Source organism: Mesocricetus auratus, unplaced genomic scaffold, assembly GCF_017639785.1.
Source record: "Mesocricetus auratus isolate SY011 unplaced genomic scaffold, BCM_Maur_2.0 Super-Scaffold_100013, whole genome shotgun sequence".
Lineage (NCBI taxonomy): Eukaryota > Metazoa > Chordata > Mammalia > Rodentia > Cricetidae > Mesocricetus > Mesocricetus auratus.
In genome coordinates this window covers 60,944,424-60,970,978 of record NW_024429196.1, presented here as the reverse complement: position 1 = coordinate 60,970,978, position 26,555 = coordinate 60,944,424, and the positions used below count along the sequence as shown (strand labels likewise).

Sequence of the window (26,555 nt, the reverse complement as noted above, 5' to 3'; positions counted from 1 at the left end):
TTTCATGGCTTACATTTTCTTCCCATGGCATGAGCGTCTTTGTATTTAACAGTCTTCAGATAGCAGTGAGATACGAGTCATTCCACAGCAAGAAGGACTGTCCTTCCAGGCACCCACCATTCAACATTTGCTTTCCCTGACTTTACCTGCAGCAGAAAGGTCATGTAGCAGAATCCTATAGGCTCTGTCCTTTTGTGACTGGGTTATTTCACTATAACTGTCCTCAAGGCTCATTCATTTTGTAGCATGTGTCAGAGTTCCCTTATGTATCTTACGGTAGACAATACTTTATTGTGTGTTATCAGATCTGTTCCTTTTATTCATTCATCAGTGGACATTTGCATTGCTTCCATGTCTCAGCTGCTGAAGATGCTGCTGTGAGCAGAGATGTGGATATCACTTCTATGCTCTGTTTCTGTTTTCAACTCTTCTGGGTATGGATTCATAATTATAGTTGGCGGCCATGTGGTAGTCACAGTTTTTCAAATTTAGGTGTTATGTATGCCATACTGTTTTCCATTGTAGTTTACCATTTTCATGTTCCAGTTAGGACTCAAGAATTCTAATACCAATGCTTGGGATTTTCTGTCATGTTGTTCTTCTTGTTGCTTTTAATAGGCCTTGTGAGGAGGATGGATTTGTCTCTTGATTTTCATTTATTTTACCCTAACTCACTTTTACCCATCTTATCTTAAGTCATCCATTGCAACAAAAAGGGCCATATATGTGCTTGACTTCCAAATGTCTTGGAATATTTTTGTCCGGTTCTGTTCACCATCAGAGCACTTCCCTTCAGGACATAGGGCAGGCCCAGAATTTACCTGTGATTTCTTTGTTTGCAGCTGCACTTCCATTGTAGATGGCTGTGGATCTGGAGAGTTAGCCAAGCACCTCTACTTTGCATCTGTGTCCTTGTTTTCAGAACTTGAGTTAGCTCAATGGCAGAGCCAAGGATTCTGGTACCTCCTTCTGCTGATGGCTTGTCTCTGGTTTCTGAGGCTCTACCTGCATTACCTGGGCCAGTGGCTTTTCCTCTGGGTGCTTTCAACTCCAGTTACAAAGTAAGTGCTTTCCCCTGCAAGTCAAGGGGATGTATTTTCTTCTTCTTAGGGCAAATCAAAATACAAAATACCTTTCCCCATTCACTTATTGGAAGACCTCAAATGGAGGTCTGATTTGAAGAGACAAAAGAAGTCTTTACCTGAGATCAGGGGCTTCTATTATAGTTACAGTCTCAGGCTGTGGTTGGTTCCATATATACAAATACTTAACTGGTACATCAATATTTATTTAAAATTCAGCACATTCAAATATGTCCTCATATCTGAGCAGGACTCAAGAAGGAATTTGGCCGTGGTGTTTTTGTTCGCTTTTGATTTTATAAGAGTGACAAAGGCTGGAGATATTCCAGAAGTAATGTTAGTCTGATTTATTACCATACTCAGCAAAGGAAAGCTTGCTTCTTCTACAAAATGATTGAATTCAAACAATTACCCAAACTCAAGCCCAGGCAGCTTTCTAGGCCATTACCCTGTGGGGGGAAATTATATTGTAAAGGTTGTCTGCCTGTAAACATGATTCCATAGACACTCTAGATAGACAGATAACAACACAAGTCGAATTCATTTTTCCAATGTGTAGATGGTACAGATAGAAACAGACACCTGTGTATAGTTTCCATTAAGATGAGTATGAGGAATTTTAAGGCTGTGAAAAGAAATTCTTATGTGTACATATGCACACCGTTTTTGTTTCTCTTAGGAAATTAAGTAAGATTTGGATATTTTGTAGATACAAAAATTTGCATGTGTTAAATAACTATATTTTCATGAAGGAATTCTAGCATAGGTATTTTCACTCTGTCTTTTTGTATCCATCCATACATACATAATATCATATATGTATATATTTCCTTAGTTTCCAAAGCAGAAAATAAAAATATTCTAGCCTGAGCTAATTACTTTTTTTAGTCACACTTTTACTCTTCATTGGGAGAGAAGGTCTGACCTTTATTAGTTGTTAATCTAGTAAGACAGAAAAATATACAGTGACAGTTCATCTTGATCAATTTCTTAAACAGAGGACTTGAACTGCTATAACATTTGGGTGGCCTATGGTCTAGACCCACAATCCTGACTCACACAGTAGCCCCAGGCCATATCTCAGCTGTGAGCTATAGTAGTAACAACATCAATGATGAACATTTATTTTGCCCTCACTGTGTCAGGTCCTATGCTAAGAAATCTACATCGTTCTATTTCATACCCATGGCAACACAAGAACAAACCTCCTCTGAAGAAGTGATAAAGGAATGGATAAAATGAAGACTTCTCTTCAATGGAGTACTCATGTTTCTAACACAGCTTTACATAGACCAAATTGGAGAGAGATCTCCACATGAACACAATTCTCACATCTCAGGGAAACATGATGTCAAAGTCACACTGCAGGCACCCCTGTTACTGGCTTGAGCTGAATTTAACCCACAGGGCCTTGGCTTGTCCCATTAGCCCCTTGCTATGAAATTTCAGTTGTTAGGGATAACTGTTCTTTTGATGTTGGGATTTGGCGTCACGCCAAGAAAGCCATAAGCAAAATCATTAAATGTCATCCAATTTCTGAAGTATCATTAGATTTATGTCTATCTCTCATTTTTACAAGGCATTGAGTCGTTAGAAAGTTCACTAGTGTATTTTGTAGTTAAAATTGGTCCACTATTATGTTCTGGGTACCACAGAGAAGTTCCTGATTTACAGATGGCTCTACTGATTGGCCCAAATGACATGCTCAATGTGCTAATTTTTTGTAAGAATAAAGAACAAGATAACTTTTATTCCTTGATTGTGACCTGTCTTAGTTGTCAAGAAAGGCCAAAGATCTCTCACATTCAATATCAGGTGCCATTTTGGGTCAAGTATTTTGTATCTTTATGTGGATGTGTGGGTTGTTTTGCAAACTGACCTTCGCCATATTCTTGCTGAGTGCCTGTGCTTTACCCCCTCAACAGATTCCAGTTTTATTCCTACACTGTTGAGCTCTGCTACTCGACTTCTTCACTTCACATTGGAGAAGAGCTGGCTGTGATTGCGTTGGGACCTTTATCTCTGAACACAATAACATTCCCCTTGCTTCTGATCAGATGGGGCTGTCAGCTCCTGTTCTCCTCCCGCCTAGATGCCTTGTCAAAGCTAATCATCATGATGGGACTATGGACAGTTCTAGACCCATTGGCAGTGTTTATAGTGGATACTTTCCTGGGGGTAAGTCAAGTAAAATAACCAAGATATGAATCCCTGGCACACAGTTCAACACAGTGCATGACTCAGTTGACCTGGGCTATTTCAATATTGATGCCATTCAGGATTCATCCCAAATTGAAGTTATTAAGCCTTTCCTCATAAGAAAGAAAAAAGATGGTCTTATAAAATTGATTCAAGTGTAATTTTATCTGTTGCAAATACGTTAAAGATTAGTAGGGAATTACCTTGAAAATAAAATGCAAACTGGCTGTCATATTTTCAAAATTATTTTAAAATTTCTATGTTTTTACAGAAAAATACTACATTTTATAGCTTTAAATAACTAAATATTTTCCAAGACACCTTCCCAGAAAATAACTTTTACAGTACTTTATTCAGCATGACCAGCTGTCCATTTGCTTTTTGCTGGGACAGTCTTATATAATAAACATAAAGCCAAGAGATAAGAGCTGCTGGAATATTTTGAAGTCATAACTTTTCAAAAGTCCCCTCTCAGGAATATTTTGAACTTTTGTGATACTTGTAAAGTGACAAACACTTTTCACCTTAAAAATGCAGCCTTAGCATTCTGAATGATTCCCAGTGATGTGCGAAAGTGTATGATGCTGCATAGGCAGACACGATTCCAGTACTAGGAAGTGATTCTGTGCTTTTAATCATTGTTGCACAATTTCTTTGTTATATATGTGGGAGTTGAGTTAGAGGGGTAAGTAGTATCTCCATTTTTTTCAGTTGGAAAAAATAGTTACATAGAATTCTAGTGCTTGTCAAAGGTGATAAATGCAGACCACGTTGTAGATACAACTAGGACTCAGATTTCTGAATTCTGAGGCTAGTATTTCTCCCATTGTATCAAAATCCTTCCTTAAAACTGTGAGTCCATATTTTGTTCTATGAAGCTAAAAGTATGCACTTTTTAATAATAATTATTCAGTCTAAACAAATTATTGAATTATTGCATTATGGGAAGACAGTATTCTGAGGTATATCACAGTTCCTTCCAAAGGCCTGATTGGCATATCCTGCAGGCACAGTCCGGATGTTGAGCTCACTGCAATGCCAAAGGGGAATTCAACTGAGGAGGATATGCAGCTGTCCTTGGTGGTCCTCTGGGACCTTCTCAGAAAGACTGTCTGCAGCCCTTGAGGAATGGCCTTCCTTATTCCAGTCAGGACCCTTAGGCAGATGAAAAGTCAACCAGTCCACAGTATACACTGATGAAATGAGTGTACAGAATTGACTCTGATGTCCCTAATGAACCCTACTAGATGACAGACTCCAGTGTGCCTATCTCAGAATGGCCTTACATGGAAGAAGCTGACATGAATGCTAGGGGATGAAGCTAGTGACTGTATTTGTTTTTTAGTTGCCAAATAAGTTATATTTATTCTGTCTCCACAAATCAACTCTCCAACTAACATCTTTCAGCTTTCACTAGTTTTCATCTACATTTGCTGCTTTTCCTCATCATGTAAATACCTACCCCCCCAGTAGACAATACATTCCAACACTGTTTCACTGGGGATTATATTCCCAACACATACTTTTTGGTCCAATCACACGATAATGCTCCCTTAGAAACATGGAGTGTCAGAGAACAATCAGAGTTGAAGTTATGGTGAGCTGTTCTCTGGTCAGTCTGCTATGTATGATCTATATGATAACAAATAACCTAAGTGAAGCACTTAAGACTTCAATTTATATGTGAGTAATGTCAAGTAATAATACACACCAATAGTCACACCTACCACGTTCATCTCACAGTACCGTGAGGGGAAGCAAAGGAGAGACCAAGTGTGACTAAAGTTGAAGAATTCACATATTGCACAAATGAATAGTGATACAAGGGGCATCATGAGTTGATGATGATGTGCTGTATGCACAACACACAATGTAGAGGCTATTGTTTCAAACAAGAACTCACAATCCATATAGGGAAACAAATGCACCCATGCTGAAGAAAAGGTGTCATCATAGTCCATGGCTTTTTCATTCACATCATATAGGTCTTTGTTCAGGTGCCACTTCTTGACTGTGATATTAAAATATGCACCCGAGGGACCGGAGAGATGGCCCAGAGGTTAAAAGCACTGGCTGATCTTCCAGAGGTCCTGAATTCAATTTCCAGCAACCACATGGTAGGTTGCAACCTTCGGTAATGAGACCTGGTGCTCTCTTCTGGTGTGCAGGCACACACGCAGACAGAACTCTGTATAAATAATAAATAAATAAATTTTAAAAGCAAAAACAAAAACAACCCACACCTGACCCTCAGATCTTACGTGTTCCCCATAGGCCCATGTTTTGGAAGCATGTTTTCCAGTCTGAGGTGTTATGGGGAGGTGATGGAACCAGAAGGAGAAAGTTAGGACGTTTGGGGACATGTCTTTGAAGGGGGTAACTGGGACACTGGCTCCTCTTTGACTTTCTTCTGGCTTCCATATGGTCAGCAAGTTTGCTCAGACATTCACTTGTCATGATGTCCTTCCTCATCTCAGGCCACAAAACAGTGGAGCCTGCTGACTATGGCTCTAAGTCCTGAAACTGTGAGCCAGAGTAAAAGTTCCTGCCTTACAAATCACAGGTAGTTTGTGACAGTGACTCAAGCTATTGTATCACTGTTTCCTCACTGTATGCTATTTAAGCTTTTTTTTTTTTTGCATTTTTCTATTTACTCTGCAGTGCTAAGGATTGAGCTGTGTCTTGAACTAGTCTTGCTAAGTTACATGTTAGCCGCCTTGTGCCTTTTTAGTTTTGAGATGGGGATTTTGTGAAGTGGTCTAGATGGATTTTGAGCTTGCTTTGTAATATGGTCATGCTTTGAATTGGCCATGCCTCAGCCTCCTGAGTGGCTGGGATGCAGACCTGAAACACAAACATGCCTATTTTATTTAGCATTGCACTCAAGCTTACTTTTGCTCCCACACGCTTAAAAGAGAAGCCTGAGAGGCTAACATCTTTGTTTAACTTTATTTTCTCTGATTTGAGCAGAAGGGCAACTTGTAGGCGTTCAGTAGGTGAGAGCTGAATAATGATTGGCATCAACCATTTAAATTATGTTATTGGATTCGAACATATCATGTTTTATTGTTGTTTTATCAATGAATTATTTTATCTATTTCTTTGTTGTTAAGCAAGTAGACAGAGAACTAGAGAAGGGGTTATGCTTGAAAGTTCTCACCCTTCTACTACTCTGAGTGCTAGCAGTGAGTCCACCCTTTACCAGGTAGAATGTTTAATAAACAGGTATAGAGCAGAAGCTTTGCTGTGGTGAAGGAGCAGGGAGTTGGAGTTGGGCTTTCTGAGTTCTAGTCAATGCCTAATTGCCAAAAGATATTTTGGTGCAGGCAAAATACAGATTAACTACCTACTCTTCTGTTCCCTTCTCACACATGTGATTTGGATTAACTACTTTTAAAAGTGCCTTTTAAAACTCTGTTTATATAATTGCCAGTTTAAACACTAAAGAGATAGTTCTCTCTTAGCTTAAAGAAAAGATCCCTACTTTAGAGTGATAGTCACTTTCATTCACTGGATATCGTGGGAATCATAGCTAAGGGACATTCATGATCTGTACAATTCAGAGGTCAGTGATGTCACATAATGACACCATAGGTTCTTTGCAATACAGATTTGTCTTTAGAGATCTCATTACTATGTACTTAATATAGACTATGTGTTTCCTCCTCTCAAATCAGGGTGTTTTTAAATTAACCTAATGTAAACTTTAGTTTTCAAGCTCACATTAAATAGCCTGATAACTTTTTTATAAGTTTCTAAAATAAGCCATCCCTTTTATGCATAGCACAAATTAAATTCCTATCAAATCTACTTCAGAAATAAAGGAATCTTTCCACCATCACATTTAATTTCTTTATATCTTGTGCTCATTAAATTCACGAGTTAATAGCACATAAATAAAACATGCCTTTTGCTTCATGAGTTTCACGTCAAATGCATGCACATTCAAGCCTTAAAAGGGAAAATGAGAAAAAAATCTGCTAAACCAAGCACACAAAACCCAGCATCTTTTCTCTTTTCTTTGTGCAATTTTCAGTCCTTACAAGATTTAATTTAGAAACAAATTATGGTACTGTAGAGTTTCGTGTCTTTAAATTAATCTGACATGATGATGTCTCCATCCTTATTTCCATCTATGCTTCCTTTCCCCAGCGGCTTGCACATAATGGGGAAACTGCTATTGCAGATGCAGCTAAACTCTACTGGATGTTTGTGAGAACCAAGCACTCAGCCATCCTTAGTGTCATGATCACAGTGGCACTTTACACTCTGCTATTTGTCATCTCTTCCTTGATTTTGTACTTGTATTGCCTCAGGTAAGGTGCTCCCACTGCTATGCTTTTCAGCTTGTGGTCCTGAAGTTGAGGTGTGAATAAAGGGAGAGAAGGAGGAAGAGAGGGAAGAAGGGAGGGAGGGAGGAAGAGAGGGAGGGAAGGAAGGAAGGAAGGAAGGAAGGAAAGAAGGAAAGAGGAGCAATTAGAACCAAATAACTACTCATATAGAAATTCCTGTGGTTGTGTACAATTCTTTTCATGCAAAACAGCAAAAAAATTGACTTTGGGAGAAAAGGTTTGGTTTGATTTTGCTGTGGGTCATTGTTTTTGTTTTTCCAGATAATGGGCTAACAAAAGTCCAGAGTAATCCTTTGACATACAAAGACATTCTAGGAAATTTCTAGGAAAGCCACTGACAATTCCTTTTCCAATGCCAATTTTCTTTCTTTTCTTACTTTCCATCTGCCCAAACATCCCCAAGAGAAGAATAATCATGCGGCTTTATTCACAAGTATTCAGATGATCTGGGGTTGCCAGGTTGTCAATGAAGAAAGCAAAGTGTGAGTGTGTGTGTGTAAGCATGTGCACATGTACATGTACATATTTATTAGAAAAACTATAAAAACAGTAAATACAAGGAAGACAAAAATGCTAGGATTGAGTTTTATCTCACCACTGTTTCCCATGCTGTAAAGTTGTTTTCCAGTTGGACAACCTGAATCAAAGCTTCTTTCAAGGCCACACTAAAAGTCTACTGGGCTTCTGGAATCAATTCAAATCCATGAATTTATTGCCATGATAAATGTCCTGAAGTTATCACTTTGGGCAGATTTAGTTGTAAAAATGTCAATTTTGCATGAATATTTGTACATGGTATAAAATGCAGGTCCATTTCCCTCCTTTGCTCTTGAGTATCAATCCAGCCACTCTAATGTTACATAATAGAGGGGCTAAACTTTCCCTGATGCATTTGTCAGATATTGTGCAAATCAGCTAAGCACTGCATAGTTATCACTGGATCCTCTATTCAACTGTAGTAACCTGGGCCAGTCTTTATACTGATGCTCTAGAAGCTACAACAGCTTTGTCATTTAGCCCACCAATATCTTTTATGAATATAAATAAAAAATTAAATCATTAGAGCACCATTCATACTAAGATGTGGAAACCATCTAGACATCTATCAGTAGAGAAATAGATGATGAGAAATAAATACAGACAATGAAATATTGCAGCCACAAAAATTAACAAAATACTGCAATGTTCATTAATATGCATAAGACTTGAGGACTTTATACTAAGTAAAAAGAGACAGTCACAAAAAACAAACAAGACAAAAACAAATACCTCACAATTCTACTGAGGGGAGGTGTCTAAAACAACCAAAATCAGAGAATCAGAGGAGAGTGGTGGTGTTCAGAGACTGGTGGATGGGAAATCAAATAATTGCCATTTAGCAGGTATAGTATTTCAAATGATTAAATTGTAGAAATATGTCATAAAACAATGTGTGTATATTTATCATAATGTATTGTGCAATGCAAGGGTAGATCTCATATTAAATATTCTTACCAAGGGTCTATAAAATACGAAGTAAAAGAATCAAGATACTAATTTTTGGAGTAGAGTGGAGAAACCAATGCATGTCTGAAGATGCTGAAGACTTCGAAGAAAGTCTAGGGTAATCTTTGGCACTTTGATGTGATTTTGCCAGAAGAAGGATGAGGGAATGCATAATTGAAGGCAAAGAGAACAGGTAAAGGCCACACAGTTTTGAGGAATTATGAAATATGTCTTTAGAGTCAAAATATTGCAGCATGGCCAGAGTTGGATGAGCTTAGGTTGGAAATGTCACGGTTCACGAGATTAGAGGCATTCTCTTCTGTTTTCTTTCTTTTTGTCTGTGCTACAGCCTTTGGATTCTTTCTGGAAAAATAGAGGTAGTGAAGGACTTTCATTCTAGAAAGATCATTCTACTTGTAGAAAAGGGCCATAACTTAATAAGAGGCAGATGGGAATCAAGAAAAACTCATTTAATACTCACTGTGATTATCTTTTTTAAATTTATTTATTCTTAAATTTAAATTAGAAACAAGGTTACTTCACATGTTAATCCCAGGTACCTCTCCCTTTCCCTTCCCTTCTCCCATGCTCTTCCCACCAACACCCCCCCCAAAAACTCTCTCCTTTCCCCAGGGAGGGTGAGGCCCTCCATGGGGGTGTCCATAGTCTGTCATTTCATCCAGGTCAGGGCCTAGACCCTCCCCTAAGAGTCCAGGGTGAAAGTGCATCTCCCATTGTGGGATGGGCACCCAAACTCTATTTGTATGCCAGAGATAAATACTGATCTACTACCCAAGGCCCCATAGTTGCATAGGCCTCCTCACTGACACCCACATTCAGGGGGTCTTCATCAGTCCCATGCTGGATTCCCAGTCATCACTCTGGGATTCAAGATCTACCCCTTCTTCAGGTCAGCAGTTTCTGGGGGTTCAACCAGCCCAGTCTTAACCCCTTTGCTCATCAGTCCTCCCTCTCTGTCAATGTGTTCTTTGAGCTCAGCTCAGTGTTTAGCTGTGGCTGTCTGCCTCTGCTTCCATCAGTCATTGGTTGAAGGTTCTATTTCCTAGATTCTCTGGCTGTGGGATTGTAGGCTGGCAGTCCCCTAAAATCCATATATGAGAGAGTACATACCATGTTTGCCTTTTTGTGACTGGGTTACCTCGCTCAGGATGGTTTCTTCTAGTGCTATCCATTTGCCTGCGAATTTCAAGATTCCATTTTTTTTTGCTGAATAGTACTCTATTGTGTAAATGTACCACATTTTTTCTATCCACTCTTCAGTTGAGGGGCATCTAGTTTGCTTCCAGGTTCTGGCTATTACAAATAATGCTGCTATGAACATAGTGGAACAGATGTCCTCATTGTATGAATGTTCATAGTGGCTGTACAAGTTGGCACTCCCACCAGCATTGGAGAAGTGTTCCCCTTTCTCCTCATCCTCTCCAGCATATTCTTCTACATGCCAGTATCCAGTTATGCCAGCACCATTTGTAGAAGATGCATTCTTTTTTCCATTGTATATTTTTAGCTTCTTTGTCTAAGATCAGATGTTCATACAAGTATGGGTTAATATCAGGGTGTTCAATTTGATTCTACCTGTCTATTTTTGTGCCAGTATCAAGCTGTTTTCAGAACTGTAGCTCTATAATAGAGCTTGAAGTCAGGGATGGTGATGCCTCCAGATGTTGTTTTGTTGAATAAGGTTGTTTTGGCTATCCTTGGTCTTGAAATGGCAGAGTGTGAACATGAAAATTAACAAAATCAGAAATGAAAAGGGGGACATAACAATGGATACTGAGGAAATCCAGAGAATCATCAGGTTGTACTTTGGAAATCTATACTCCACAAAATTCAAAAATTTAAAGGAAATGGAAAATTTTCTGGATAGCTATCATTTGCCAAAATTAAATCAAGAACAGATAAGCAATTTAAATAGACCTATAACACCTATGGAAATAGATTCAGTTGTCAAAAGTCTCCCAACTAAAAAAAACCCAGGTCTAGATGGCCTTAATGAAGAATTCTACCAAAAATTCAAAGAACAGCTTATACCAATTCTTCTCAAAGTATTCCTCAAAATAGAAGCAGACAGGTCTTTGCAAAACTCTTTTTACCAGGCTTCAATTACATTGATACTCAAGCCACACAAAGACACAACTAAGAAAGCGAACTTCAGACCAATACCCCTCATGAACATTGATGCAAAAATAATGAATAAAATACTGGCAAATCAGATCCAAGAACACATCAAAACAATCATTCACCATGGTCAAGTAGGTTTCATCCCAGGGATGCAGGGATGGTTCAACATATGAAAATCCATCAATGTAATCCACTATATAAACAAGCTGAGAAATAAAAATCACATGATCATCTCACTAGATGCTGAAAAATCCTTTGACAAAATCCAGCACCCCTTCATGATAAAGGTCCTAGAGAGATCAAGGATAACAGGAACATACCAAAACATAATAAAAACCATATATAGCAAAACAACAGCCAACATCAAACTAAAGGAACAAAAACTCAATGCGATTCCGCGGAAATCAGGAACAAGACAAGGCTGTCCACTCTCTCCATACCTCTTCAATATTGTACTTGAAGTTCTAGCTAGAGCAATATGACAACAAAAGGAGATCAAGGGGAAACAAATTGGAAAGGAAGAGGTCAAACTTTCACTATTTGCAGATGATATGATAGTTTACATAAGTGATCCAAAAAACTACCAGGGAACTCCTACAGCTGGTAAATACTTTCAGCAAAGTGGCAGGATTCAAGATCAACTCAAGATAATCAGTAACCCTACTTTAGACAGACAATAAATGGGCTGACAAAGAAATCAGAGAAATATCACACTTTACAATTGCCACAAACAACATAAAATACCTTGGGGTAACACTAACCAAACAAGTGAAAGACCTGTATCACAAGAACTTTGAGTCTTTAAATGAATAAATTAAAGAAGACATCAGAAAATGGAAAGATCTCCCATGCTCTTGTATATATAGGATCAGTGTTGTAAAAATGGCAATCCTACCAAAAGCAATCTATAGATTCAATGCAATCCCCATTAAAATACCAGCACAGCTCTTCACAGACCTTTAAAGAACAATATTCAACTTTGTATGTGATTATCTAAACAAGTAATATCTTAACCTTAACCAAAGTGAATGATAGTGGAAAGAAACGTAGAGGTGCACTTAAGAGATAGGTAAGTATTAGAACAGAATTTTGGGTCTGATTTGAAAGGAGAGGATATAAAAGAAGATACTCTTTCTTTTAACTTCCTGTTTTAGACAAGCAGGTGTGGGTGGTTATAGCAATACACAGGGCATAGATTTTTAACAAACATGTTTAAGGAAGATAACAGATGAGTTGAATTTCTATTCAGATTTACATTAATATATGTTTTTAAAGATATTTTATGTCTCGTGTGTGTATGTATGTGTAAGTACCACCAGAAGAATATGTCTGATCTCATGGAGCTGGAGTTACAGGTCCTTGTTAGATGCCCGATGTGTGTTCTGGGAACTGAACTCTCTGCAAAAACAGCAATAGTTGCATCATCTCTCCAACCCCAACCTTGAGATGTTTTGTTGTTCCAAATCCTGGCTATGGATTTGCCTTATTGAAGCCTTGAGTTTAAGTGTATGAAAGCAAGCACATTGCACTGCAGGAGATGCACTCAACACAGGATGAGAACAAATGGTCAATATTTGCCAACTTTTTGTTATCTTACAAAGCTGTACACAAATTAAACATAGTTACAAAAGAAATCCTGTACATATGGATGAAATTTAAATCCATTTTTATGTGGAAATCAAAATTCTGCAGGGAAGAGCATTTTTGTGAACATCCAAAAAAGGCAGATGACTAAAGTATATGACGATACAGGGATAGCACAGGTGCAGACATCTTTGCACTTTGAACACAGGTCTTGTTTCATGATGTGAAAGGGAGTGAGTTACTGCTGAATTGCTGATGCTTGGAGGATTGGAGCAGAGCAGAGAGGGGTACAGGGTGTTCTTATATGAGTCTTTGCTTGAGGAATGAAGCTACTGCTTACATTTCTTTTCAGTGGACTGATCATTCTCTGATGTGACCCTTATGTCCCTAACATAGCTGGGTAAAAGTCCCAATTCTTCTGGGGAAATTGGGTTATTTTGACCCAGGGCTGGTTTGTATTTGACATGTCATAAGTGCTGTATGTCATCTTTTTAGGGCGCTTACTTTACTTGGAAAAGGAACAAGTCTTCCCTGTTCATTCAGCTTACATTTGAGCACCCACATGTAATGTGACCCCAAGCAAAGTTGTTCACTTCCTGGATAATAAGGGTTCTTCTCATATAACATGGTAAAATACCACCCACACACAAGCATGGATTTTTAAGAAGATATACATGAATAATCACTGTATTATTTAAAATGAGTACAGTTTCCAAAAAGTAAAGAAATAAAAAGAGTAGGTCATGCAACTTATATGTCTTTGATTTTAAAACTTACAAGACAATATTATATATCATTTCTTCTCATATCAGTGAATCTCTTCACAGTTAAAATGTCCACAGCTACACTTTTCATCTGGCATTGATATTTTAATTATCTAGATTACTCATGAAGTATAAAAAAGTCAGCACAGAATTTATATACCAAATAAATAGAATTTGCTTTGCTATCTAAAGTGCAAATATTGCCCTACAGAGAAGTAAAGGTTGGAGAAAAGGGAAACTTTATAATAGATGGAAATTGATAAGGGAAAAGTACAAGCTGGATAGATTATGTATACCTCATCAATAATTAACCTGGAAGAATTCAGCTTAATGAACCTTGGTACATTTTTTTAACAGTACTCTCTATTGGCTGCTATGCCTAACCTAGTCTGTTAGACCTGGGTATGCTCAGAAATCCCACATAGGGCTTTACTTACATTTTAGAAGCCAATGTTTTCGAGTAAATAACTCAAGCCAGAACATTAGCTGAACAATCCCTCCTCACACTATTTCAAAATAACTTTCTCTGCAATGGCATTGTGCTGGGTAGACCAGTTCTCTGAAGGAAGCATTGCCTACAGCAGACACATGTCATGAGTAAATTGGAGGATATTATTGTTGTTCTTTTGTTTTGCTTCTGATATGGATTTATTAAAGAGATGCAGAAATCTTAAGAGCTTATCATAGTAAAAAGTGCCAGTGACGATTTCTGGATGCTGACTGATAGGGTTGATATCTAGTCAATACACACAGGCAGTGAATTTGTTTTTCTGGACTTTTGGTGCAGGACTATCAACATAATACTGATAATAAGCGGAACTGTAGGAACACAAAGGAGACAGAGTTATTAGTGATGACTGTTGACTGAGAATTTGGTTTAGCTCTGGGCATTGGAAGCCATTTATGGTGGTAACTGGATGACTGGCTCTCATTGCTCCAAGAGTCTGAAGGGTTTGGTACTGAAGGATTTCAATTGCAAAAGAATCCCAAACTCCCATGGTTATGATGAGAGGGCTGACTAAAGAAAAATTGTGATTCTGTGCAAGACCCTTAAGAATAAGCATAATTATTTGGCTTAATTTTTAATTGAAATTTAATGTTATTTTCCTTATTATTGAAGGAATGGAATAAATGCTATGTAGACAAAAATAGAAAATTTATAAGAATAAAAAAGTAAATTAAAAGACCAAAATAATTTGATCATCTAGATGAAGAAAACACTGTTAAACTTTGAAATATTTACTTCTATCTTTTGTGTCCTGTGTGTTAAATTTTATAAACAAATAATTGTTCATCATGAGGATAGTTCAGGTATTGACTTTCACCTTAAATTATAATAAACATTTTTATATTCTTTACATAGTTTTCAAACATTTAATGCTCATACAATTTTATGCAGCATGCTGTATAAGAAGTTTAAAGTATTTAAATATATTTTATTGTTGGGCAATAGATTACTTCACAATTTTTTCTTCATCTTATAAATAATTCTGATGAGTCTCTAAAAGCACAGGGCCTTACCCACACTTTAATTATGCTATGACTAGGATTCTGGAAACCACCACATACTGGTTTAGGGTTTGGAACATACTGAAGATATTTGATAACTATGGTAGAATTGTCATCTAGGAAATTTTCATGGGTGTGTGATTTTGCAGCCAATGATGAGATGTAGGAGAAGCCAATCATTGCATTTGTTCACAACATTAATAGAAGTACCAGAACTCTGTTGGTTTTTCTAAATGTGCATTCTTTTGCTTACTAAACAATCTTGATATGCTTATGACTCATTCATCACTTTCATATTCTTCCTGAATTTCAAATGTACCATTTGTAATGGCATTCAAATCTTTTGCTCACTCAGTTATGATCCCACCCATAGTCACAGTGATAGCCCTTTTGTTATAATTTCAGCAGATAATTTCTCTACTTCCCAATTGCCTTATACTTTGTATTTGACTTTTAAAATAAAAATATTTACCAGAGAGTGATAGTGCATACCTGTATGTTTAGAACTCAAGAGACTGAGGCAAGAGATATTGCTGTTAGTTCAAGGCCAGCTTTAGCTACACAGTATCAGGTCAGCCTGGAAGAAAAAGCAAGACCTTATTTTAAAAAATGAAGTAAAACAAATAGTGAGATATTTTAAAGTTCCCAACCAGCAAAGCATTTTATCACAAATTTTATGACTTATTTAAGTAATTTAAAATTAAAAAGAATTATTCATGTAAAATTTACAACTGTTTTCTCCCTTTCTATGCAGTTGGATTTTTAGAAATTAAATTCCTAATTTTATGCTATGCACGCTTCATTTTGTGTGGATAGTGTCAGTGGCTAAACAGAATGTCTTTTTACCTTTTTATTTTCCTGACTTGTTAATTTTATGTAATATTGAAACCTTATTTTGCTATTTTGTCTTGTTGGATTTGTAAAGTAATTTAAATCCACACTTTGTGTTTTCAGTGTGCTACAATATGAGTCTTCCCTTTCTGCAGCCTCTTTTATAAAACTTATCTTTTTATTAAACTTTTATAGTCAGTCCCTACCTCATAGTGTTTAGCCTTGCAGCAAACAAGTGAAGTCTCAGCAGGCATTGTTTGCATAGTTTAATTGTAAAACCTTTATATGAATAATATCTAAGATCTGCAGGCCACTTACATGTTTGCTAATATTATACAAGGATGAGCTCTCATGATTTAAATGTAAGTTAGATTCATTTAAGCGTTTAGATTCCTGGAAGCTGTACACACATTTAAAACGCTGGTAATCAAGTTAATTAATTTGGGGATGAGTTTACATCTTCTTCATCATTGATTTAATGGGTCCAAATAGCCTTATAAGTTTTAGCTGCTGCCTATGGAAATTAATTTAAACAAAATAATTTAAATCAAAGACTCAGCTTTGATGAAAATATCATGAGCCTATAAACTGTCTGGGGCATATATATGAGATAAATCAAAGATCTTTTGCTCCCTTATAAATCTATGTTTTGTATAACTTTTTTAAATTAAAACAAAACATTGTTTACCATCTTGATGAAAAAAATTCTGAAGTGTCTGAAGGTACTATAATCCTAAAAATGTTTTCTGGCTTGTCATTGTTCTCTATCCTGATTTACCAAGGCTGCCCACTGGAAAACATACTTGAACAGGAATAAACACATCTCTGGTATTTGAGTCCTGTATTATTCATCTAAATCAGCCGTTCTCAACTTGTGGGTTACAACCCCTTTGGGGGGTCACATACCTGACATCCCACATATCAGACATTTACATTACAATTCATAACAATAGGAAAACTACACTTTTGAAGTAACAACAAAATAGTTTTATAGTTGGGGGTTGTCACTGCAACATGAGGAAGTGTATTAAAGGGTCACAGCATCAGGGAGGTGGAGAACCACTGCTCTAAGTAATCTGAATGTCATCAAAATTGCTTGTTTCTGTGGAGTTATACACTTTACTGCTTTCTGCCTCTGCTTGTTAGACCTCCCAGCCTCCTGGTGTGGGCAACATGTCCATCTTGGTGGTGGCTGCCTTTCTGCCTTGTCTTCTACAGATAGTCTTCTGCAGTCCTCACAGATAGCTATGAGAACCTGGAGAGATATAAACTGGATATCTCTCCATGTGACTTCTTTTCTTTTATTAAGACATTGCAAGAGCTGGGTACCATGGTGTGTGTACATTTGTAACCTCAGAATTTGGGAGTTTGAAGGAGGGGTCTCACCACAAGTTTTGGTGAGCCTAGGCTGCAAGTTCAAAGCCATCCTGGTGCTTCATAGTAAGACACTATTCTGAAAGCAAAGGAGAAGATATCAAGAAAATAAAACTCATCACTTCATCACTTCATCACTAAGACAGCTGAAGTCTAAAAGCTAGTCAGCTAAGATTAAATGGATAATTAGTAAATTTGTCTCCTGGTGAAGAGACTTCTGATAAATTAGCTTGCTTCTAATGCCTCTGAGAGAGAAGAAACTAAAACAATTGACCAATGTTTATCCTTTTATGATATGCATAGAAGATATAAGGAATGTGCTTTGGTTGGCGGGTGTTGGGAAGGTGTGTCTATCAGGATTAAGACTGGTGAAGGTGGATGTAGTCTGCTTTCTGGATTGAGCTGGTTTGGTGTCATTAGCATGAGGAACATTTGCCTCTGGTAGTGCCAGTACCACAGTGTTTCACATCCCATCTTTCTCTCTCTCTCTCTCTCTCTCTCTCTCTCTCTCTCTCTCTCTCTCTCTCTCTCTCTCTCTCTCTCGTCTTTCTTAAAAAGTTCTTCCTGAAAAATTTCATCAAGCTTATCACTAAATGACTGAAGAGGAAAACAGTGCAAGCATCGTCATTTTCTGCTAAGAACTGAGGACAGTTACTTGTGCATAAAAAGCAGGATGCTGCATTCACTGTACCATGTACTTTACTATCCCATCACTAGTCAAGGTCAAATGGGACACACAAAATAACATGAGATCTGTGAAGTGAGGCGCAAGGGCAAGGCAATTGATTCTTCTCTGTGATGAAACAGAAGTGTCTAGAATACAATAATCTTTGAATTTAAAAATTCACAAATAAATGAACATGTTTTCTTATAGGGTGAAAATATATCTTTCCTCTCATGTGAAACATAACTGTCAACTTGCATGTCCCAGTGGTGGGTGTCTCCCTTATAAAACTCTTGACCCTTCATGCAGTGTATGATGAAGTTCTTAGAGCATACCACAGCTCTCTCATGTGTTAATTCACATTAACAAAGTCATAAGAATAGATTTTTCAGTTGACTTTTTTGACTTTATCTACTTTCAAAAATACAGCACAGTATGTTTATAGTAGGGGTAATGCAAAAATTATTTAGTTGATACATGTAAAAAAGGAAAACAACCAAGACAACTGATAACAAACCACAGAGGCAGAACCTTCACACTAACTCTCCCCTTGACAGCTCTCTAACTTAGTATTTCTAAGTCTCAATTCCACTACGCGAGCCCTCTGCTCTGCCTCCCTGCTCAAGTGATGTTTTCCCACTAATGATCTGTTGAGTGGGTTAATATGAGCCATGCTCACATGCTAAGCACTGCAGATGACTTCCTGGTGATGCTGATGTTGGTCACACTTGCTGGGGAACTGTGCTACATGGTGACATGCAGCCTTGGGTGTGGATCTGACATTTGAGCATCTGAAGCTTTCTTCATCACTGACATCGGCCATGACACCAGCATTCTCAGCACTGTCTTTTTGGTGGCTAGATTTTCAAAATTGATTAATTAGAGAAAGTTACTGTTCTGGTTGTTTTTACAGAATGAGTTGCCCTAGAACAGATCTTAAATCAGGTTTATCTACAAAGTGGGATGCATCAATGTCTTCAGAGGAATGTCAGTCAATGTGGGATAACACTAACAGAGCTGATCCCTATAGATCAGCCCTTAGAAAGAACACAATAATAAAACTAATCAATACATTTCCAGCTCTCCTAGTATTCTCACCATTCCCAAGTATAGACTTTTTAAAAAATCATATTCCCTTTGAGTTGTCTTATGAAGATGACGTGGTTAGTTCTAACACTGCAGGACATTGTGTTTGACAGTGAGCTCTCAAGTATGACAACAGAGGCACAGGTTAAAAAAATATAGAAAGCAAATCGTACTATAAAACTTATGAGTTTGTATTTATCTTAAGGAACAATAGAGAGTAAAAGATACAGAATAGGAAAAACAAAACAAGAGTCTTTTATTTAATATCCTGGTTGCATAAGAAATATGTGAAGTGACATAATGTAAAGATAAGCAACAATATTCGAATCCCTCAAAAGACTTGAAGAGACCTTGGTCAGAGAATACCCAAAAATGGCCAATAACTGGGAGCTGATGCTTAGCATCACTAATAGGAAAAGGAAGTCCAAGACCCCATGAATAATGGCATCGTACATCGGAGGACTGTTACTATCAGAAGCACAGAAAGAAAAAGTTCCAGAAAAGGTGTGAAGAAGTTAGAACTTGATGCACTATTGGCAAAAACACAAAGCAATTCTGTTCTTATAAAAAAGTGTGAATATGAGGGTCCTCAAATAATTCAAACAAAGTTCCATATGATCTTTGACCCTGATTTGCATATAAATCCCAGTGAATTAAAGCTGGATAGCTAAGAAATGCATGCTCACATTCTGTGGTGATTATTCACAATTAGTCAAAGAGTTAGAAGAGACTCCCACATCCATCCACTAGTAGATGAGCAGGTGGAGTAAATGTGGACTATACATACCCTCAATTGTTGTTCCTCTTCATCTTACAGTAACACACTCACTCCCTTCGCCAGTCTCTGTCTTGCCCACATCAGGCTGTGCTGATTCCTGGGCTCTCTGACCCTGTACCTGTCCCGAGACTAGAATCCTGACCTTGTGTCATCCCTGCTGACTCTGCATCAGACCCAGATGAATTCCATTTACTATTAAGCATAGTTGTAAGTACCCAGTGGTTTCTAGAAACCCAGTTGAACCTATCTTCATGTTTATCAGTTCTTGGCTGTCATGCACCTCATTTAAGGGGTTTGTCAGTCCTACTAAAGACCATGTACATTTTAGCATGAAGTAAAAATAAGAATGGATTTCTGTTCAGAGCCCTCCCTGCATTGTCCTAATGTAATGGAACACCATATATGCACTGACCACTTTGTGTATAAAATGACACGTTTTGGAGTAAGATATACAATTATGTATATTTGCATTTCCAACAGTTTCAAGTTTCAGAGTCCATCTTTTCTCATAGCCCTTAAAATAGCCCAGTAGCTGTTCACACTTGTCCTTTTTAGCTTTGAAAGAAATGTCACATATTAGGTTTCTGGAAATGACCCACATTTCGATGTGAACAAACACAGTAGCTTCTGCCACTCAGCAAGCGTGAAGTGCTGCATATGTAGGGCAGAGGGCAGAGAACTTGGCAAATTACTTGGTTCCATTGGCCATCATCAGCACCTGTGGCAGAGTATGTGACCTATTTCTCCAAACAATAATGCCTAAGGCATTGTAGACAGGTGGAATGGAGTTCACTTTTTAATTACATTTTGAAAAAATAAAATACAAAAAATTCAGGCATATTGAAAAGTCAGATTGTTAAAGGAAATCCATGTTGTCAGTGATCACCTTATAATGCTGTAATATTTTTAAAGTCAGAAAATATTAGCTCCCTCTTAAAAGCCTCAAATCACAAAAAAACTCTACAAAAATTATATATCCCTCTCAGGTTCATTAGTTAGTACTGCCACTTCTTGCCCAATGCGACCCAGTATCTTCATATGACATCATTCAACTTGACTGGCACATACGCACATCTAAAATGGGGCACACAAAACAGCTTTTTGTTGTGGTTGTTGTTAATCAATGTCACCAATACACAATTTAAAAACAGAACTCCAACTATTTTGCATTGTTTGTTTTTCTTTTTGAAATTCAACTAGCTTACCATTAGGATCCCCAGCCTTCTGAGGAGAACCTGAAAAATGGAACCTCAAAAAAATGCAATCCTTCCATCCATAATGAAAAAAATCCTGTTTGGATATGTGTTATATTGCCCAACTAATCATAATCAAAAATTACATAACCGTGAGTTTCTATTTATTTATTTTTATTTACATATACAATTACTAACGTGTTTTCCTTGATTCCGTGAACCGGCTTTATAGAGATGTAAAATATGCCAAAAACTAATAAAGGTTTGTAAATTGACTCATTAACAACACATCATGGAGCTTTACATTGGAAAATGCCACCCAAAATGGCAAGAAAAAAATGAAATACGAATAAAATGCAATTAATCTTTGCACAGATTCCCATATTCCAATGTGCCATTTTGTTCCCTGTCAAAACATTTGTTAACTCTCCTGCAGATCCAAGCTTTGATGTTTACATAATTATTCTTTCACATGGAATAAAAGAGAAATAAAAAGAAGACAGACATTTTCTGGGCAAAAGGAACAGAAGCCAGCAGAAACAGGACTGTGAGTCCTAATTAATTCAAAGTTAATTGCATTGTTGATAATCCTGCATTTAAAAATCTTCATATAGAAACTGTTTACAACACTGAGTTGACAGTAATTTAACTGCATTAAGTCACCATGGAAACAGAAAGATGTACCTTACACTGAACAAGCATAAGACAGTGGTCAAGGGTAGTTCTTATTCAATAAGCCAACCAACAAATCACTCAGATGGATGGGTCAGAATCTCAAAGCACAGCACAACATTGGAACCATTCCAAGATGGAGTTGGGCTGGTTGGGTATGCAGCTCTGGGATGGAGTGTCTATGCTGCCTATGCATAGTCTTGGGTTCAGTTCCCAGTAGATGTAGTTATACAGTCTCACAGGCTACATAACCATCCCTATGATGAATTCAAGATTACTGGAAAATAAAACAGATTCATAGATTTTATTCAGAAATCCAAGTTAAAAAAATCAGTGCTACTATATTAGAAAGAATCAAATTAGAGGCAGTTAAATGAAGCTGTGAGTTGTATGTGTTTGAGACAGGGTCTCACTTTGCAACCTAGCTGCCCTGAAACTTGTTTTGTAAAGGAGGCTGGCCTTGAAATCACAGAGATATATCTACTTCTGCCTTCTCAATGCTGGGATTAAAGGCATGTCAGTACCTCACCTGGAAATATGTGCTATAACATGAATCCACATGATAGAACAAAAGAAACTTTGGATCTAGTTTTTCTTTTAAATTCTATTTTTCTTACTTTTGCTTGTTTAGTCTTATTCAGCAAGGAAGCAAACCTGTCCTCAAGATATAATACGAGTTTAGTTGAGAACAATTATCCATACTCTAAAGTACCAAATTAAGAATTGAAAAGGTATTTTATTTTACATTCCAACCACATTTCCCCTTCCCACACCTTTCCTGCCCCCCTTGCCTCCCCCATCGCCTCCTCCAGCCCCCTCCTCCCAAAGGGTAAGGGCTCCTGTGGTGGAGTCAATAAAACTTGAGGCAAGACCAAGGCCCTCCAAGCTTTAAGGCTGAGCCTGAAATCCCACCATAGAGAATGGGATCCCACAAGCTAGCTCATGCACCATGGACAGATCCTGATCCTACTGTCAGGAGCCCCTTATATAGTTCAAGCTTCAAAACTGTATCCCACATATGGAGGGCCCAATTCCATCCAGTGGAGATTCCACAGATGTCAGTCTAGAGTTCATGAGTTCCTATGAGCTTGGTTCAGCTATCCTTGTAGATTTCCCCATCATGATCTTGACTTCCCTTGTTCATCTATTCCCTCCTCCCTCTCTTTGACTGGTTTCCTGGAGTTGGGCTGGTCCTTGGTTGTGATGCTCTGCATCTGATTTCATCAATTACTGGATGAAAGCTCTATGATGACAGTTGGGGTATTTGCCAATCTGATAACAGGGAAAGGACAGTTCAGGCACCCTCTATCCTATCGCTAAAAGTCTTAGCTGGGGTCATCCGTTTGGATTCCTGGGAATTTCCCTAGCAACAGGTTTCTCCCTAGCCACATAACAGCTCTCTCTACCAAGACTTCTCTTTCATTGCTCTTCCAGTCCTTCCATCCCACAACTAGACTAACCTATTGCCTCTTGTTCTCATTCCCTTTCCCCTCTCCCTCACCAGTCCCCACATCCCCAGTTAACCCAGTAGATCTCATTTAATTTCCCTTCCCACTGTGAACCATGTGTCCGTTCTAGGGTCCTCCTTGTTACCTAGCTTCTCTGGAACTGTGAATTGTAGTCTGGTTACATTTGCTTTATATCTAGTATCCACTTATGAGTGAGTTCTTACTGTATTTGTCTTTCTGAGTCTGGGTTACTTCACTCAGGATGTTTTTTTCTAACTGCATCAATTTGCTTGCAGGTTTTATGATGTTATTGGTTTGTTTTTCAGTTGAGTAGTACTCCATTGTATAACTGTATCACATTATCTTTATGCATTCTTTGGTTGGCAGGCATCTAAGTTGTTTCCAGGTTCTGGCTATTATATGTGATCACTGTTAACCAAGTGTCCTTGTGGTATGATTGTTCATACTTTGGATAAATCCAAAAGTGGTATTACTGAGTCTTGAGGTAGATTGATTCCTTGTTTTCTGAGAAACTGCCATACTGATTCCAAAAGTGACTGCACAAGTTTGCACTCCCACCAGCAGTGGAGGAGTATTCCCCTTACTTCACATTGAAGAGGTATTTTAATACAAAAATATTTCAAATGCATAAACTAGAATTCTTTTTGACATTGATTGATTGATTGATTTGACTACTGTAGTAAAATGCTTCTAATTCTCCAATTGGAATGTTCGTTCAAAAGGCACTTCTATAATATGGCTAAGTATATTTTTCTTGAGAATTTCATACATGAGTATTGTATTTACATCATTTTACCCCCTTTCTCCCCATCGAGTTCCTTCTGAGCACTCCATCAAATTCATAGTCTCTTCATTATAATTACAACACACATATTTGTATGCATTTATATATTCATTATACACACACATATATATACATATCTATATCTATATATACATATATATGGTTTTGCTCAGCTCATATGTACGTGTGTTTATGTGTTTAGGGCTGATCACTTGGGGTTGGATAAGCTATAAAGTGGTTATCTTTGAATAAGATCAATTCTCCCTCTCTCTGCTGTCTTTAATAGCCTGTAGTTCTTCATTTAGAAGTAGAGCCTTGTGAGATATCCCCTACCCACAGTGGTATATCCACTGTTGCCATTTGCTGATCTTGTTTAGGCAACTATGCTGATTAGATATCATGGATTTAGCTTCCCTGACATATATAGACATACACACTATTTTGTAGCAGACACCCTGGCTCTCTGGCTATTATAAGCTTTATGCTCCTTCTTTCATGATGTTCCCTGAGCCTTAAGCATGGGGATTGGAGATGCACCCATTGTGCACCCTACAGTCAGAAGCTCATTTTTATAGCAGATGGATAGCATCTCAGAAATTTACTAGTGGTTCAAATGCAAAAGACAGTTGGCCAAATAGCTTGAGAGTTCAACATACACCACAGTTACTTTTCAAACTTCTCCTGGGTTAGCATATTGACACTGACCCATGAGGGAGGTCGGTTTAGCCTAGAGGTTACCAACACACCTCTATTGAAACTAGCTCTGGGTATGTAAGCAGAGCCAAAACTCTACAAAGGCAAAGAATAAACAAGCTATTCCTTCAGAATTTCAATTTTACTCTGGGTTTTGACAAACAAAGCATAATAAAATAAATATAAGTGAATTGGGGCTAGTATACATATTTACTTTTCTCTGCCATTGGGGTATTTAATGGAATATGTTCTTAAACCCTGGCTTAATTAATGTTCAGAATAATTCTGTAGATAATAACCTACCAGCACCAAGGAGTTTATGGGACGCAAGGAAGGTGGGTATGGAATGGAGTGGAAGAGGTACTCTTCCTATATATGTAGGAAGAGTGAATCCAAATTTAATTTTCTACATGGAAATTCCTAATATTTACCTAATTTGACTGTTCAATTGCCTTCAATGGCCAAATATTTCTTAATTTTCTTCAGTCTGTTGGGCATCAAAAACTAGTTAGCAGGTTTCCAGGAAGTAATAACAAAAATACCCAGATTGTAATTTTTGGATTAGACTATGTAACTGAAAATATTTGTAAATAATTTTTGGAAATGTAATTATCGAATAATATCTGAAAACAAATAATGGGACTGATGAGCTGAATAAATAGATGATACTAGAAAAATACTTCTTGTTCAGTACTTTGGAAGATAAAAACTTTGGAAATGTAAACCCAGACAGGAAATTCTCTTTTCTTAGATTGCACAACGACTCTTGGATATTAGATGCATTTCAGAGAATCCACAGTGAAGAAGCCAAGTTCTTCATACCGTATGATTTGGAAATTTCCAATCAGGAGCTAAGTCACATCATAAAAAGATCTGAACAGTGGAGAGGGATCAATGGTGAGAGAAGGAAGGTAAGTTGGTGTGAAGCTGACTGGATTATGATAAAGAAAATCCCTCTGTCCCCACATCAGCAAGTTCTGCCTTTCCTACTGATGTTCTGGAAGAGGCTCACTGTCTTGTTGGACACCACATTATGAATTTTATGGGCTGCATTTTATATTCTTTTCTGTTTATTTGTCAAAGAGAGGTGCTTCTTATTATAGAGGTTATTTTTTTCACACACATATGCACAAATACACACACTACATAAACAGATATATGTGTGTATATTTCTCTCTCTCTCTCGTGTGTGTGTGTGTGTGTGTGTGTGTGTGTGTGAAATCTCTACAAAAATTGTGAGCAGCACAAAAGAAGGTGGTGGTGAGGCATTTGTACATGAGGGATTGGCTTCAATGAAGGTTTAAGTAGGCACTAAGAAGGAAGGAATCTGTCTTTAATGTCTTTGGAGTTGAGTCCCCAGAGTCTCTTCTTTGGGTTTTATCTACAGACATTAAAAAAAAGTTCTTTTCAATCTTTGGCAGCAGTAGACATTTGCCTCCTTGGCCTTTTCTATCTCCATGTTATCAGAGTTGTATACCTGTTTTACTTGCTTCTTACTCTACACAGTCTTTTGATCAACTCCTTTCTAAGTATTACCCACCTTTATAAAGGCTCTCAAGTACACCCATTTGGCCACACCTCCATTTTGAGTATCCAAATATATAGCCCAGTAGCGTATTTTGATTTTTTAGATGGATAAGTTGCAGAAAAGCTAACTCCTGTGGTTCAACCTGACTGCATCTCAGACATGTTTAATTTAACATGCATTCCACCTGTCTCAGGACCCCAAAGGAATTATACTCCTGTGGTCTTTGTAGGTAACATTTTCATCTATTCTGAATTGTAAAGGACCAAAATGCAGAGGTTTTCTAAACCTGCCCTCATCTTGTTGACTTTTATCTGATCAAATCCTGTTAAACTTGCTGGGGTTTTCTTCTTTAATCTATTTTCCTTT

General features: G+C 37.6%; 1 protein-coding gene across 1 annotated transcript in view; it reads left to right on the top strand.

Moving 5' to 3' along the window:
- The window catches only part of LOC110340193, a 379,146-nt gene that overhangs the window by 290,844 nt on the left and 61,747 nt on the right, over positions 1-26,555 (top strand). Inside the window, exons 15-18 of the mRNA XM_040755232.1 lie at positions 843-1,061; positions 3,008-3,260; positions 7,434-7,597; positions 25,413-25,572. Coding sequence (XP_040611166.1) covers positions 843-1,061; positions 3,008-3,260; positions 7,434-7,597; positions 25,413-25,572 — 796 coding nt within the window. The remainder of the gene's footprint in view (positions 1-842; positions 1,062-3,007; positions 3,261-7,433; positions 7,598-25,412; positions 25,573-26,555) is intronic.